At 42.3% G+C, this 12587-nt stretch overlaps 1 protein-coding gene across 2 annotated transcripts in view; it reads right to left on the bottom strand.

Annotated features, from left to right (window-relative positions):
- OCA2 (OCA2 melanosomal transmembrane protein) overlaps positions 1-12587 on the bottom strand; it is a 159666-nt gene that overhangs the window by 60118 nt on the left and 86961 nt on the right. For both annotated transcript variants that reach the window (XM_081197573.1, XM_081197572.1), the window contains exons 16-18: positions 3723-3870; positions 3012-3069; positions 921-1029 (exon numbers count right to left, since the gene is read on the bottom strand). In XM_081197573.1, the coding sequence (XP_081053699.1) occupies positions 921-1029; positions 3012-3069; positions 3723-3870 (315 nt within the window). The remainder of the gene's footprint in view (positions 1-920; positions 1030-3011; positions 3070-3722; positions 3871-12587) is intronic.

A 12587-nucleotide genomic window follows, 5' to 3' on the forward strand; every position in this document is an offset into this window, starting at 1 on the left:
TAGTTTCATATACTTTTGTATATGCTGCTGTATAATAAGAATCAGTTCACACATAGGCTGTGTTGTTCCATGGGGCATGATGGCCACAATCTTTTCCATTGGAAAGATTTCCAGGAAAAACAGACCAAAGACTTGTGTCTCCCAATATAATGTTCTTCTCCTAAAAGCAGTGGCAGAAGCTCCCTTGGATCCCTTGTATAGGGAGATGAGTCTAAGCCCATCCATCCACCCTGTGCCATGGCCCTGATCCAAATCCTTCTCCCTAAGCTACTATTAGCTACAGAGAGGAAAACATACAAACAACTATTCAATCTGCTTGTTTTCCACATTTCAGCTAATAGCAGCCTGGATTTGGCTCTGCAGCATATAGGGAAAGGATAGGGTATTCACTCCCCTGCCATTTTTAGAAGACAGAAATTACACTGGGCAATGCATATGAAGCATCTAGTACATGAAGCACTTTAAACCTTCTAAAATTCTATATACCGGTAAATGCCTGAAACCCAGTGCTATTGCATGTTGCTGTGGAAGTCACACTAATTAATGGGGTTTACATTCAGGTTAAGCATTCATAGAACTGCAGATTCTACCAATTTTCCCAATGCCCCTCTCTTTTTTGGGGGGGGGGTCTCTTTTAAAGGAGCAACATGGCAGTGTTGGGAAGGGGTTTGCATTTCACGAGCAATCTCCAGTTGCGTGCTTTCTGAGTTCCCAGCAGCAAAAGCGGCGGTATCTGGAGGGAAGCCATCATGAGTGCAGAGTTACAAATATGCCATTGTTGTTCAAAAAAATGAAATATCTGTACAGGCCTTTAGACTGCATGGTAAAGATAGACCTCTGCAAAAAGCTGCATGAAACACTCCATGTTCAAATGCAGCTTTTTCTATTCCCAACAATGAAAGAAGAGGAGCTGAGCTTACCAAGGTCCAGGTGAATCCCTGGAACAAACGAATTGAGAAAGAACATGAGGATAACAACTCCCAAAACAGTCAGGCATTTGATGAGAAGCACCTTGTCTGTTATTCTGTGCTGTAGGAAAGCAGAAAATACAGAAACCGTATCAACAAGAAGAAGCACCCTTCAGATATATCAGCATGCTTTAAATATATATTATTTGAAATACAGTGTTTAACAACAATACGGTCTAATCCATTAAAGTGAGATAGGAAATGCCTGAGGTGTGAAACAATATCTTAAATTTAGAAAGGAACTGTGTCTTGTTTCCACAAATGTTAACATGTTTTTCAGAACAACTCTGTTTACAGTCTAAGGAACAGTATAGAGGCAGATGCAGCGACCCTAAGGTGCAGTTTCATCTTAGTTACACAAATAAAAGGAAGCTTTATGTCTTATCAGTTACAGGGCCTGGAAGTAAACGTGTTTATTAAATTTCTTTCTCCTTATAACGGGAGCAGTAAGGCTGGAATGCAATTTCCAACATAAATACTTGATACCTTGATAGGTTCGGATTGTGTGCCCCAGCGGGCTCTGTTCCTAGCATCAGTCTTTTCCTGTTTCTTTATAGCCCTTACTATTTCATCCCATTCTCAGGATCACTTCACTCATTACAGTTTCCAACTTCTTGTCTAGGAAACAGTGTGAAACTCACAAACTCACATATGGCTATCCTACACCTGAGCAGTGTACAGTGTAGACTTGGGCTGCGTACATGCCATATGATGTCCACTCTTCATTGAACATTTCTTCTGATTAGTTTGTGGAGACAACAATCAGCAAACTAATATTGCAAACTAATATCAGTGTACTAGATGAAGCAAAGATCACCAGTCTTGAAGCAATGATTCTTCAACATCAACTTCGTTGGACTGGTCATGTTGTGCGGATGCCTGATTATCGTCTTCAAAGCAACTACTCTATTCCGAACTTAAAAATGGAAAGTGTAATGCTGGTGGTCAACAAAAGAGGTTTAAAGACTGACTCAAGGCAAATCTTTAAAAATGTGGTATAAACACTGACAACTGGGAAACACTGGCCTGAGAGCGCTCCAGTTGAAGAACAGCTTTTACCAAAGGTGTCATGGGCTTTGAAGACACTCAAACTCAGGACACAAGGGAGAAACGTGCTAAGAGGAAGGCACACTTGGCAAATCCACACAGTGATCAACTCCCATCCAGGAATCAATGTCCCCACTGTGGAAGGATGTGTGGGTCCAGAATTGGCCTCCACAGTCACTTACGGACTCATTGTTAAAACTGGGTTTATGGAAGGCAATCTTACTCGGCTACAAGTGATCGCAGAAGAAGGAGGAGGAGGAGGAGGAGAACCTGGACAGGCAGTTGCAGCCTGTCACAGGGCTTCCCCTAATCCCCCCCTGGTGGGTGAAAGACTATACTTGCAGCCAGCTATTATATCCATCCCTGGTCAACTGCTGTGCATGGCAAGATAGCCAGCCTAAATCAAATATCTGAACTTCCCGATCAGGGGCAGGTGGGTGGGTGGAGCTGGAGCAGCAGACCAGAGTGCTGAAGTCTTCACTCCAGTCCATCACTTGCAGATATAAGCCGGCTGCGTTTGCCTCTTGCATTACTTTCCAAACCATAAAAAGTCAGTTTCCTTTTTTTATAGTGGATTTGTTTCACCCAGGCACATCAATCAACCTAGGTAGGCACTTGCATCCCTCCAGTAAAATACTGGTAGTCTGGAGGATCCCTTTATCAAACCAAGGTAGTTTAAGTACTGTTCCAAGTCATCTTTGTTCTGTGACATTTGTTTTTTCTGTAAGGAGCAAGTCAAAAGTTCACATTTTTATTTCTACATGGCCATACTTCTAAACCCTGAAAGCGGAGGATCATGGTAGATTTCCGAACAGAAGATTTATGTTCCTATCTGGCTTCATACATGAAGTCCAACCTAAACTACATAAAACCAGTTGTTTGGAAGTTATGGACTGTAGCAATTTGTGCACTGAAAGGCACACAGTGTTATAGTAAAATGAATGTAATAGAATATGGTGGGCAATGTTTTGCAATGGTATGAAAGCAATACATTACCTTTTTTTGGAGCTCCTGGATATTTGTTTCCCAGTTTTTATCTTCTTGTGAGATTTGTCTGAAATAAAAATCCACAGAGAGATTCATATGGATGGGAGAGCTCTTGTAGAACTGCCGTTGCAATTCTGTACCCACTTATGCTTAGCAAAATCATATCAAAATTAATCTGAGTCTCTTTATTAGTGCTCAGCCCTAGATCATTTAGTTACAAAGGGTGTTGTAATGTGAAGTTTCCAGGGTCTGTTAACTGCATCTGTTTTCTTCCAAAGAGGGAGATGGAGCCCTTAATGGAGACTTAAGCTGGTCTTGGAAAATCTGTGTATTCATAAGTTATACATGTAAAGCATAAGAGAAATGAGATTTGCTTAAAAGTGGTAATGTTGCCAATTTGCAGCCAATTATAAAAAAATAATCAAAGCATGGTAATGATTTTTATCACCACCATTATCACTAAATAATGATGCTTTATGTGTTTAGTGCCATCAATGTGCATGGCACTTCACAAAGTGCAAGGGAACAGGTCTCCTCCCCAGGGGAAATTACAATCTAATTTCTGGCAAAGGAGAAAACAGAGGAAGGGGAGATTGTGACAACAGCCTTACTTTTTCTTATATGCAAGATATTGCATGTCTAAACCAGCTTGCTACGCATGACCTCCCATGAGCTCAGTGACCTTTTGTAAAATGTCACGTTAAGTGTCATGGACCCTACCTGTGGAATGTTTTCAGCTTTTTCCTCAGCAAAATCTCCAGAGTAAGAACTTTTTGCATTAGGAGGCACTTTACAGCTGTTTCTTCTCTGCTCGCAGGGTTAATCCTCTGTGCTGTCAGTCTCCAAACGTGGATTTCATGTTTCAGCTCTAAGGGGGTGGGGGGCAAGAATATAATTATTTAGCTGAAAGTGAAGACACGACATATTAAATCACAGCAAAATAGCTGATGGCACACACACACGGTATCCTGGGTCAAAAAGTGAAGCTTCTAAAGCAAAATTGTATAGTGGCTAACATCGTTCATTGAAAGATTTATGCATCAGGGGTCAGATCCAGAGTTGCACTCAGCAGAGAAGGAGTGAAGCAGTAAGACCTTCCTACTCACCTGAAAGGGTGGGTCTTAGAGGAAGTGGTAGATGACACATTGCCTCTTTCCCTTGATAGGGTTAGCTCGCCCAGTTTGTTATGTGCAATTTACCATCCTGCACCTGAGTTCCCTTCTGCAGACCTTATGTTAAGTTTTTAAAATGTGGCTGAATTCACCCAGCCCTTGTGTCTTGCCTTCTTACTTCCCCGTGTGAACGCAAATTGTTATATCAATAATATACAGTGGTATCTCGGGTTACATATGCTTCAGGTTACAGACGCTGCAGGTTACAGACTCCGCTAACCCAGAAATAGTACCTCGGGTTAAGAACTTTGCTTCAGGATGAGAACAGAAATCGTGCTCCGGCGGCGTGGCTAAAGAGGTGCTTCAGGTTAAGAACAGTTTCAGGTTAAGAACGGACCTCAGGAACGAATTAAGTTCTTAACCCGAGGTACCACTGTATGTCAGTAAGGCCACGGTAAAGCGGTTTGGCTCTCTCTCACTTTCTATACACAACCAAGGCTTTGGAGTTATATATCAAGTGGTAGGGCAGAGAGCAGTTCATCCAGTACAGACTAGTTGATTGCCTAGAGGTTCACAGCACCTTTCAGACAAAGGAGAAATACAGGCTGCCGTTCCCCACTGTGTCTATAAACCATTTTATAAGGGTGTTCTGCACTCAGTTGCCAAACACTGGGGTCCATTTCAAGGGATCACATGTACAGATATTCAAATGTACATCTAGGAAAATTTTGAAGCTGGTTTAGAGCATTTTCAGCACTAATATGCTCTGACAGGCATTTTGCTCATAGGTATACTTAATTCATAATCTCAGATAGGTTAAATATTCATGGAACCATTATTCTTAGCTATGTCAACTTGTGTAATTACTTTACCAAGAGAGCACTGAGACTCCGAAATCTTATTCAACATTTAAATCCCCGTCTTTCTCCCAGCACCTGATCATTCCAATGTATAAAAGATTAATGTGCAGTTTAGTCTAACACAGATCTATCCTTGGTTAATCAAATATAATGCCATTGTCAATATAATAAGGTCGCATATAAGCATTAGACTTGGGTTGTGTGTATTTTTTTAAAAAAAATTGCCTCAGCTACGACTTTTAAGATGCTGTCCTATTATCTGAAAGTAAGTCCCACTGAACTCAGTGAAGCTAACTTCTGTGTTTTTTAAAAAATAATATTTATTAGAGTTTCAAATAATACAAAAAGCAAGAATAAAAAAAGAAGAATAAAAAGAAAAAAAGAAAAAATTCAACCTTTACCCTCCAAATTTTCAATAACTTTTTTCCAGAACTTCCCCTCGCCTCCCCTTCTTGTATTCCATGCCGAAATATTTGTTCAACAAGTTCTTATCCCTAAACTTTTACCTTACTTTGTTATTATATTTAATTCAATTTACATAACAGCTTTAACTTATATAAATCAATCAATTATACTTAAAAAACTTTTTCTAAGGTCGACCCAGTTCCCCTTCCACGAATTCCCCATTTTTATAGTGATAACAACACAAAAATAAAAAAGGATAAAAAAGTCTGACGCCCTTTGGATTTCCAAACCCCATCCTCCCTTCCCCGGATTCGATCCCCAGATCTTAGTCCATTAGTGCTACTATCAGCCTGGCAACCTCACGTCTGAGGCCCTTAAATCTCTCTCAGTCCCTCTCTGCCAGTTTCTTTGAAAGTCCTTTATATTTAACACCAAGTCTCGGAGGGGCACTATCCCTATAATGCCCATGTTCCTTCCAGCCGGGCCTCCATATTTAAAGTTGGAGCTCAAATCCTGTTTCTTAATCTTTTTAGGTCCAGATAGTCCAAAAGCTCCAACTTCCACCTTGATCAAATTTGTAGTCCATAAATCTTCAGATCCCCACAAAAGGAGATCTTTCCGTTCCTCATTTTTAAGTTCATACCAAATTTTCCTCATCCAGTCCTTGTCTTCTTTTATATCCATGTTGACCAGCCTCCGGCTCTCCTTTACTTTCTGCAACATTGCAGCCCCTCCTTTCTGATCCTCCTGTTCAACAGATATCTCTTTCTCCACTTCCTCAATTTTCTCAAGTTTCTTTTCTTGTTCAGCTGCCTGGGTTTTAAACCTCAAGTCCTTTTCCAACTCCGTAGATACATTTGCTGTTGACTTCAAAGTTATAGCAGCTGTAGACAAAACATGACCTTGCTCATACAGCTTTCGCAACTTTCCCAAGAGAACGGCAACCTCATCCAGGTCAGCTAGTATTTTCCGACCTATTTCCATTCTTGTAATGTCCCTGAACCCCCTCTAGAGGGATTCTGGTTGTTCGATATTCCTTTCACTTTCAACCCAAAAGTCCAGTTAATTTGTTTCAGATCTTCTTTATTTTCAACAACTTGTAACTATATTGTGTCTAATGTAACCGGCAAGAACATCAAAAACAAAGTTCTCTATTTTTCCCGACTTTGATAGCTGATTTGACAGCTGTCTAAATCTTCTGTGTCTCCTCCACAGGCTCCTCTCGTGGATCGCTCCCGGTCCCGGGAGGGATGGCACCTTAACTCAAAAAATTAACTCCCATCCTCCAGCACAATTACTTATACTGTCAATCCGTGCAATTAATAACTTTTATCCAATAAGGAAAAGGCTCTTCTCTCGACCTTAGTTGTCAACTCCTTGCTTTAAATTGTTTACAGTGGGGGGGAGACGGACTTCCTCTTTGCACCTCCCCCGCTCGTATCAAATCCAAGAAAATTTTTAGTCCAATTTCCAAATTTACTCACGGGTTGTTGCTTTTAGTTTTTAATCCAAATTTTCAGAAGAAAAAGTCAGCGCTCTCCGACGAATGGCATGCGGCTTCGCTCGGCAGGGGAAGCAGAAGACTCACAGCACCGCGCCGCTCCCCGTCCCCCGCTCCGCAGCCTTTAAAAAGGCTCCTTCGCGGGTCGGGGGGCGCAAACGGTGCCCGCTGAGTCACCAGGTCCACGGGCTTCTGCACCCGTGGTTTTTGAGGGTCCCCGCATCACCGGCGCGGCAGGACCCAACCCCCACCGAGCAGATTCCCTCTGGAGCTCGGAGAGAATCCGCCATTCGGCGATGGCGCCAACCCGGAAGCTGAGTGAAGCTAACTTCTGAATAGACATGTATAGTATTGCACTGTTAGAATCAGCAAAACTACCCAATACATAAATGGATCCTTTTTTATTTTTTAAAAAATGTGGCTAATTATCTTTATGTTAGAAGCTGTGATAGATAAGGTCTTTTATAAATAGTCTGTATATATTCTGCCAGTGATTTTTCAAGCTTTCTGCCTTCTGCCTATGACCCTTGTCATATTAACTTGTCTGGCATGAAGCCCTTCAATGTGTTTTCCACATATTGCAGAGAATTTCTAGATATGTTCTAAAACATGAATGGAATTTTTAAAAATAAAATCCTCAATATGATGGAATTATTACTAAATAGCTGGTAAAAAATGGAGTTGCAGCTTGTCTCCTGAATCAATAGACCCACTATTACTAAGCAAGCAGTGCTGGTTTCCTGTTGGGCACAATTCAAGACACTGGTTTTGACCTGTAAAAATGGTTTAGCACACGCATGCAGCTCTTCCCATATAAATCTGCCTGCTGAAAAGGAAACACCTGTTTCAAAATCCCACCCCTTCAATGTCTAGGCATGGACCTTCTGAGGTACAATTCCAGTATTCTAAGCTAAGCTGCAGGATTTCAGCAGGAAGGTATGGGATAAACACTGATTGGGAATCAACAGATGTGACTGCTTCAAAACTTCTCCTGCACAAACAGCATTTGGAAGCAAGATCACATATAACCGTTCCAATAGCATCATCATGAAAGCACAATAAAAAGGATGCCTGTGGGGACTGGATTTACCATGGCCAAATATAGGAATATGTCACATTTCTAGACTTTATGGGATTAAATGTTTCTAATGAGAAAAGGGGGGACATTACAAAGAATTGTAACTGCTGCCAGCCTTTCCCCATAGTCTCCCATATAGCTGAGGGCAGCACTTTCATTCAGGACTGAGGATGTTGTGGGACTCGAACTCTCATCTGCCTCAGCTAACATGGTCTATAGTCAGGGATAATGTGAGCTGGACTTTGACAACATATGGCAGGTTCCCCATCCCTAACTTAATGCACTACAGCGGAACCTCAGTCGTCGAACGCTTCAGAAGTTGAATGCCAACAACCCGGAAGTGAATGCTTCCGTTTTCAAACGCGCCTCAGAAATTGAACGGCTTCCAAGGCACGTTTCTCCATTTTCTCCATTGCAATTGCCGGCCAGCAATTGCGCCTTGTTAGTCTAACATTTCAGAAGTCGAACGGTCTTCCGAAATGGATTACATTCAGCAACCGAGGTTCCACTGTATACATAATTTTCCATTGTTTGGTTTATAAAACTCTAATATAGTATCAGTAATACAATATCCGTTGTCCATTCATGTTTGAAGGCATGCCTATTATGTACCTAATCCCTACTGCCACTGAATATTTAACTCAGCCAGGAAATATCTGTGGATAAAAGAAAAAGCAGACTGCTTCACCACCTATTTACCTACCAATCACTTCTATTCACAATAGTATTGTATATTTAATGTCCTTTTACATCGTCAGAAGAGCAAGTTCAAAATCACAAATTACTGCTCTTCACTCAACTAAAGTCCTGACAATGTAATTTGTTGCTGAGAAAATTGCATCAGCTTTGAAATCTATCAAAACAATTTCCATTTACTCCCTACGAAGACACCGTAACTCAGAGTGTCAGGCTTCTAGGTCAACAACATTTCCAAAATCAAGTTAGCCAACATTTTTCATTAAAGGATAAGCTTACACTTTGCCAACTGTCCAGAGAAAAAGAAATCTCTCCGCAATTCATTATACTCCGCAATTCATTATACTTCAGAAGCACATATACATTTTTCACCCTGCTTTCTTTCTTTCTTTCTTTCTTTCTTTCTTTCTTTCTTTCTTTCTTTCTTTCTTTCTTTTTAAAAAATCACAATTAAAACTGATGGGGTCAGGTATAGAATGATTGATGCAACCAGCTGTCTGCACTTGATATACATAATAGCCAATAGCCTATTATGAAGTGTGGAATTGCTCTCAGAAGGAGTTCGAAAATCATTTCAGTAATATCTTGAGAAAATGATATTTCACTTAATGCTTTTAGTGTAACTATATCTTGTTAATATTGACATTTCCTTGGGATATAAATAACACTAATGAAATTAATTATAGTGGAAACACAAATACAGGGATGTATGTGTTGAACAGAATCAGGATGATCGACTTGGAAGGAACCTGGGATCCTCTAGACCAGAGGTTCCCAAACTTATTTGGCCTTCCGCCCACTTTTCAGGGGGGGAAATTAATCAGCGCTCCCCTGGAAATCTACTTTCTTTAAGCAAACAAACAGAAAGATGCAGTGACAAACTTCCGTTATTTTATGTTTCTATATTTCTACGTACATCCTACAATGTAGTGAAGAAAGATGTTGTTGTAAAGAAGACACCTTGAAGCTTGAAATTCTAAAATAGACAAGGAGGTGGACTAGGGACTGGGATTAAAAACCTGCCGGATCAGTCTGATCTGCCCCGGGGGTGGGGCCAGCACCACAGCTCACCTGCCATTGGCCAAGTGGACAAGCTGTGATCCACTTCCCAGTCCTAGGTGAAGCTAAAAGGGGTTCACTCAAGCCCAGAAAAAGCCCTTTCCTCCAGCACGACTGCCGGGTCCAGGGGAGGTGTTGCCATCCCAAAATGGTGCCCAACCTGCCAGTAAATGCCATTACACAACAGATGATACATGTACATATGGGTGTAGCCAGGATTTTTGTTAGGGGGGCAGAACCTCAGTTAGCTAAGTATTTTTACTGATCGGGAGGGGGGCAGCTGCACCCATGCATGTACAAATGGTTTTTCAAAATTTTCTTCTCTTCTTTATGCTTCCACCCCCACCCCCTTATTATTATTCAATGCATCCGAGGCTACTACTGCTCCCTGGATCATCCCAGTGCCCCCGGGGGGGTTGGCCACTTTGGGAAAGACTGTTCTAGTCCAACTCTCTTTTCAAAATCTACAATCCAGAACACAATCACAACGTCCCTGTCTAATGCCTATCTTGAACTTCATCTCCCATCAACCCTAGCCCAGCATGACTAAGTTTCAGGGATAATAGGAGCTGGAACCCAGTGACATTGGAAGGGGCACATCTTCCTCATCCCTGGATTAGTGTCACAGACCCCCATTCTTCACAGTGTCTGAAGAAAGAAAGTTAACATCATCCTGGCATGCTGATGTGTATGACCTTTCTCTGTATCTAGAAGGAGGAGGAGGAGGAGGAGGAGGAGGAGGAGGAGGAGTTTGGATTTGATATCCTGTTTTATCACTACCCAAAGGAGTCTCAAAGCAGCTAACATTCTCCTTTCCCTTCCTCCCCCACAACAAACACTCTGTGAGGTGAGTGGGGCTGAGAGACTTCAGAGAAGTGTGACTAGCCCAAGGTCACCCAGCAGCTGCATGTGGCGGAGCGGAGACGCGAACCTGGTTCACCAGATTACGAGTCCACCGCTCTTAACCACTACACCACGCTGGCTCTCTAATTTAAATTCCTCCTGCAAAAGTTTACACCAGAAACACAAGGAATAGATTCACAACTTATATTTCTACTCTCTCCACTATGCTGGTCAGGAGAAGGGTCATTTTGCAGGTTAAGGGGGCAGCTTCTACATCACTGGAAGAATCTGAGAGAACCTAGAAGCACAGGGCAGGCTTCGCGTAAAGCCAGTTCCCTCTCATTATCCAGTGAATTTCCCCGTACCCCACCATGTCAAATTATTTTTCATCCATGACAGAATTAGGATGAAATCTGAAGGATCTCTATAGCTGCTCAGTTGTCCTCTTGCAAAAGAGAAGTTGTTATTTTTTTTTTCAAAAGGCGGCTATGTATCCCTGGCGGAATTTGGAAACATCACAGGAAAAGAGATGTACCCATCATTATCAGCTCACTAAAGCAGCTGAAGGATGGGGGGGGGGAGTTAAAAGAGACTGTGAACTGCAGTAGTGCCAGATCCTCAGATTTCGAGATGATTGCAAAGCTGCAGCCTTCAGCTGAGCAAACAAGAACGTTCAGTGGGGAAATCAGAGCATTTATTTGAAGCTCATTAATTTCAACCGAGTTGCCATATGTTCTGCAGCACAAACAGTGCCCAATCATCATCTCTCAGGGGCCAATACAAACTTGTAACAATACAAACCCTTCTCACCACCACCACCAATCACTTGTCTGTTTTGAAATATTAGAGGTCCCTTTAGTTTCTTTTAGTTCCACCTGTTTCAGCTCCCAAAATACCTCGATGCCTGATCTGTATTTATAGCCAGACATGCCTGCATGTATATTAAGTATATGCTAGCACCCTTTAAACACTGATCCCTGGCACTGGAACCAGGGTTGGCACAAGACCTGGCATTGCACAAGGTGGCAGGTTGCTGCCATTGCTGCCACCTCCCTCTCCTCCTACTGCTGCGGAACCCGCTTCCCCTTTTAGCTGTTTTGCTACATCTAATGCAGAAGCAGCACCGCCGCTCTGTCTGAGACTCAGTTCTTGAGGGAGCATGTCCCATTAGGTACTATATATTCTTACTCTCTGCTTTAAACTGTATTTTTGGTGCTGTGTTAAGTATTGGTTTCATTCAATTCTAAATTGCATCGTCGTTCCCCATGGGGAACTTGATTTATGCATCAGATCTACTGAACAAAGCAGGCTTGAATTCACCGCCAGTCATCTGACAGGTAGTGATTTCAACCCTGCTGATCAGCGACGCTTCAAAGCAATGCTCAGAGCTCTTGGCATGTCTTGGGTGGTGCTTTGAAGTCCTGGTGTCATTGTTACATCAGATGGTTGACAGGTGGGCCTCTCGATGCACAAGGGGTAGCAGGGGTAAGGATCTGGCCCACTGGCCAAATGATGTTCCCCACCCTGATCTATATTGACTGGTGGTGGGTCTTCAGCCCTATCTGAAGATGCCAGGAACTGAACCAGTGACCATCTGCATGCAGGTGGCCTACCAGGTACAAAACCCTATAAATAAAATTGTTGGATTAGGACAAGAGGGGAAAGGCAGCTGTGGAAATGCAGCCAATTTGCTGCAAAGGTGGGGCAAGCATGGAGTACTGGGGGGTCTTAGGGGCCACAAGCTTAACACGAGTCAACAATGTGATGCAGAAGCAGCAGCAAAAAAACAAAAAGCTAATGCTATTCTGGGCTGCATCAACAGAAGCCTTGTGCCCAGATCAAGGGAAGCAATTGTACCATTCTATTCTGCCTTGGTCAGACCACACTTGGAATACTGTGTCCAATTCTGGGCACCGCAATTTAAGAAGGATGTTGACAAGCTGGAACGTGTGCAGAGGGTAACCAAGATGATCAAGGGTCTGGAAACCAAGCCTTATGAAGAATGGTTGAAGGAGCTGGATATGCTTAGCT

This window comes from Podarcis bocagei (genome assembly GCF_964188305.1).
Source record: "Podarcis bocagei genome assembly, chromosome: 6".
In the NCBI taxonomy this organism is placed as follows: Eukaryota; Metazoa; Chordata; class Lepidosauria; order Squamata; family Lacertidae; genus Podarcis; species Podarcis bocagei.